The sequence below is a fragment of the Telmatherina bonti genome (genome assembly GCF_933228915.1).
Source record: "Telmatherina bonti genome assembly, chromosome: 15".
Lineage (NCBI taxonomy): Eukaryota > Metazoa > Chordata > Actinopteri > Atheriniformes > Telmatherinidae > Telmatherina > Telmatherina bonti.
This window is the reverse complement of record NC_136613.1, coordinates 29390358-29395205: the sequence shown is the minus strand read 5'-3', so window position 1 is coordinate 29395205 and position 4848 is coordinate 29390358. Positions and strand designations below refer to the sequence as shown.

The 4848-nt window shown below is 40.8% G+C and overlaps 1 protein-coding gene across 1 annotated transcript; it reads right to left on the bottom strand.

Annotated features, from left to right (window-relative positions):
- Window positions 1-1082: 1082 nt before the first annotated feature.
- LOC306766935 (uncharacterized protein) lies at window positions 1083-3207 on the bottom strand (the record flags this gene model as incomplete). The annotated part of the gene is made up of 2 exons (XM_079254793.1): window positions 1083-1120; window positions 2634-3207. The coding sequence occupies 2 exons, from the start codon at window positions 3205-3207 to the stop codon at window positions 1083-1085; spliced, it is 612 nt and encodes a 203-aa protein (XP_079110919.1).
- Window positions 3208-4848: the final 1641 nt, after the last annotated feature.

The window sequence follows — 4848 nt, the reverse complement described above, 5'->3', positions numbered from 1 at the left end:
GTTCTGCATCAAATTTCAGTCCTTTACAACCCAAAAACCATCTCCAGTGAAGACAAGCAACACCAGTAGTGACTTGCACACTTTTTTTTCCTTTATCGCCACTGAACTCTACTTTGTGTTGCTAAGATTTATTCACCACTTTTTCTTCCTATATTTATTCCTTGTTTATTTTTCAGTTCGATCAATGGCATCATAAAGTATCTCCACAGTAGCCTACATATCAGGCGTTTTTTTTTTAACATCATTTTTTCTGTGTTAGTTGATAGCTGTAGCTTATTTATTTATCTTTTAACCCTTTAGAGGAGCTGAGACAGGCCCAACCATTGTACAAATATTAGACTTTTATAACCATGTCTTTGATTCTAGTGACAAAACTACACCAGATATTTGTTGTGAGGCGCTGCATGTGTCTTCTGTGGTGTTTTATTTCATTCTGACCTTTCAGAGCAGCTTCAAATGTCACAATACACAACATTATCTGCTAAGCTGTACTATAAGACCCCAAATGATGACAGTTTATCTAATAACATCCCTAAAATCTACATTATGTTGTAAATAAAACACAAATAACATATAAATAACAGCCATCTACAAGGCTTCATATGACACAAAGTACACAACTTACTCTTATTGCTATATTTGGAAGCAGAGCTGATAAGTTAAGACACATTGCGCTGATCTACTTCTCACACCCATCATCTCATTTACATGATCAAGGCTCTTTTTAACACATCGTCTTGCAGCCTAATGAGCAACAGTCCAGAAAACACTTAAGTCCTGCATGCAGAAGTATGAGTCCTTAACAGACCCATTCAGTTCCATGCCAAGAGGCATCTTGTTGGGAAAGCTGTGCCAACCCACTTTGCTACAGAAACAATGTCTCTCAATTACAAGCCAACAATAAAATAGAATATTAAAAGTACTGGAGACAAAGTCGTGGGTAAGGTTGAGAAAGCTGGAGGTGTGCGACCTGGTGAGAAGTCTGCAGATGTCGATTGGCAGGCCATGCCATGCCAGCCGGCTGCCTGTCTTTGACATGTAGGAGGTAGGAGGGAGGAACAAACCTGCCCCGTGTTTCTCTGTTAATCCCACTTTATCCAAGAGAGGCGGGCTGTCAGATCTGGGAAAGGGGAGAAGAGACAAAAGCAGGGCAAACACACAAGTTTTGGGACATTTCAATGACTGTTTAACAAGTCTGGAATTAAAGAATGGAGACACACTTAGTGCTGCAAAAGCTTCATGAGGCTCCAGAGCTGATTCCCACCCATTTAGTTAATTAAGCTAAAGAAGGCAGTAAGAATAGAAGTACTTGTGTTTTGATAAAAAAAAAAAAATCAGGCTCATTTGAGGCCAAATGCCGCGGGGCAGCACACCTGGGTGTACAAGCCCCCACTGAATACACAGTAAGCTGCTTTAAATGACATTTGATTCATGGGATTACTGGGAATAACAACAATCTCGACCCTCTGTCCTCTTAAAAACTTATTACATTTTAAATAGTTATTGACAGGCTTTCAGTAAGTGTCAGCTTCGGACTGAAAATGGGTCTTTTCACTCTGTTTTCTAGCCTATTTGAATAATCATAATTACTTTAATTGAAGCTTTACACTTGAATTGTTTGTTTTGGTGTGCTTGCAGGCAGCCAGTGCTTCATTCTGGGCTTCTTAAATGCACAAGACAACATTAGGAAAAGAAGGAAAAGACAGTTTTAAAAATAAAATAATATAAAATAAATCATTGCCACCCATTTTTGTGGAAGTTTGGTTCAGGGTGACTAACAAAGCTATGCTTGGTAACCCTTCATTGTGAATAAATGCTAAGTCTTATTATTAGTCTACTGCAGAGATGTTGCAAATATCACCAAAGGTGGTATATTTAACACTTTGCCCATGTGCATTTGGTTAATGTGGAATATTCTAGGCTCTTGCATTGCATTTGTTTTAGATGCAATAAGCAATAAAAGAAATGCTGACTTATAGGTCCCTGTAATAAACTATGTTTTAGGGTGGACATCATTGCAGACTGTGCCACTGTTGTACACCATTCTCATGTTGCAAGTAGTAAAGGAGCTTTTTATTACATTTATGTTTCAAACAATTCAGTTATTTGGAAGATTGGTTTGAGCTTTGAGTGAAATTTAATTTTCTGGACTCTATAGCATGGGGGCCACCATCATTGGGTTGGATATTTAACAGTAATCATCAAGGTGTATTATGCAAACTCACAAAAATACCTTCCCCCCCTATGATCAGTTATTTTGTTTCATTATTGCAGCATAATTTTTTAATGAATAATATCTAGAATGAGTTCTTTGACCACACATTTCCACTGTGATGGTTCACCCCAGAAGCCAGAGAGCTGAGACAACAGTGCCACCTCAGACACAGACAAAAGGCTTACATGTTTACAACCTGCTATTTTTTGTGTATTTTGTGGTTCTTGTCAATATGTAATACAATTAATCTGTCACCAATAATCAGCTGTGGATAAATGAGGATTACTCATGAAGTTATTTGTGTGTACATTAAATGTTGTAACGTCCAGCTTCATACAGCAGGTCTGTTCATGGCTCTGAATCTCCTGTTTAAGACTTGTTAGCTGAGGGATGGGGCTGGCCAGGCTGATGAACTCACCACTTGTGTTCCAGATGGCGTTGGTTTGATTCTTGTAGCCGTTCTTCATACACTCATCCACGTAGGACTTCGGGTCGCAGCCCGACAAGAGGATGTCTCTCAGCAGGGCGATGTACGCTATGGCCAGTCTCAAAGTGTCAATCTTGGACAGCCGCTTCTCGTAGGGAAACGTGGGGACGTGGCAGCGGAGCTCCTCAAAGGCAGAGTTGATGCTCAGCATCCTCTTCCTCTCCCGGATGTTGGCGGCATGCCGCTGCACCTTGTAGGGCGGATGCGCCACCAACCTCCGCGTCCTGCGCTGGCTCACCTCCAGGGTTTCGTCTGCAGAGGAGCTGTCGCCTTCAGTCCCCGCAGCCGGGGAATGCACCTGGAGGTCGGTGAGTGTCAGCTGCGGGTCCGAAAGCTGAGAGCCAAAGGAGGACCAGGGAGAGAGCTGACCGCTGGCCGCAGTACAGTCCATCAGGAAGGAGTCCAGCTGGGTCTGAAACTGCAGGTTTTGCTCCATCTGTCCCCAAAATGCAAAATCCGCGTTGCCATCCTGTTCCAAGTCAAAAAGTAGGCTTATATCCTCCATGTTTATAAGACTAATAATAATGATTAGAGCTGGATTATTCTCTAATAGTGGATGTTGATGGACAAAGAGGCAACAAAGCTGGTGGTGGAGAATGTGTCTGCTTCACAGGAACATCTACATTAAATACTTCAGGGCCTCCATGTTTCTCAGCGGGTCTCTCAGGACATCTGTAAAGGCTGAAAGGGGGCTCTCGAGGACTCCTCTCCCCTCCTCCTGGATCGTTCATTGTTTTAAGGACGAAAAACAAACGGATACGTGGATTTCTAAATGACAAAAAAAAAAAAAAAAAAAAAAAAAGCGGGGGAACACATGTCCAATTATAAACTTCTTCCCAAGTAGTCCCGCTCATTTGGACAGGGCGCTCAGTGGAAGGCTCGTGCCGCGCGTCAAGACGCAGCAGGCCCCCCTGAAAGGGCCCAATTCACCTATTCAGACTGATCTGACAACAAACAGCACTGTCATAAACACATGGAAGCTCTTTTGTTGGTCAAATACTGAAGGAGATTCTTTTTAGACGCGTTTTGCTTTTGGTTAGTTTGTTGTCCGCAGATTTTTACACATCAAAAATAAAACCTACGAGATGCATGATGCTCCAGCAGCGCAACCGCAGCTAGTTACACATAATTTGGGTCCAGTATCCACATTAATGTACTTTTAATTAGCAAATGATATGAGTGATTGTGAGGGAAACCATGCATAGGACGCACGCTGTAATTACACACGGCTTCATCAAATAAGCAGCTTTTCTGGAGGTTGGATGGAGGGCAAGCTGCATGTTGGCCAACACGTGCTTTTCATTTGACAGTCTTCCAGGATGCTCATTTGTTGCAGTAAACACGGGCATGTGGTCCTGAACACACACACACACACACACACACACACACACACACACACACACACACACACACACACACACACACACACACACACAGAGTAACCCAACCACAATTTTCTACAAACAGGTGAAGCTCGTGTGTGAGATTGGCTGCCGAGATTATCCTGATTTCTTCGTCTTTGTTTGTTTTTTTTTTTTATAGTGCAGCTCAGTGTGTTTGACATATCAGGCCCATTCAGGCTAATTGTTGATATTATGATCAGTTTATATCTATGAAATAGTTTTACATGATATGTCCTTTTTTATTATTATTATTATTAATTTCCTTGAGATGTTGTCGGTATAAAAAAATCGCAGTTTGATTTTATAGAAGGTATTTCTGCTAAAAACTGAAAAAAATAGAAAGAAAAGTGGCCTCAACTGCTTCTAATACATATTAATTTAATCCACGGGATTCAGTGTGTTTCTCACATTCTTCATATCTAAAATAATGAAAAGCAAAAGCAGAGTTCGAGTTTTCACTTCCTTTCTGTCTTCAACACCTTCATGTTTGAACTCAGCGAATGATCATTATTATTATTAGACTGTTTTCTGTGGATATCCGGCACTAAATAGGGAATCTTTAAATGAAAAAGAATGGTGTCATGAAATTTCCTATTTTTGTATTTTTGTAATTCTATTGCTTTATTGTAATCGTCTTGAACGTCTAAATATTTTTATTCTGAATGTAAATAGCATGTGAAACGCTTCAAAATGCTTCTTTAGTCATCATTGTTCCCATAAATGAAGTGTGCCTGGAACAAATG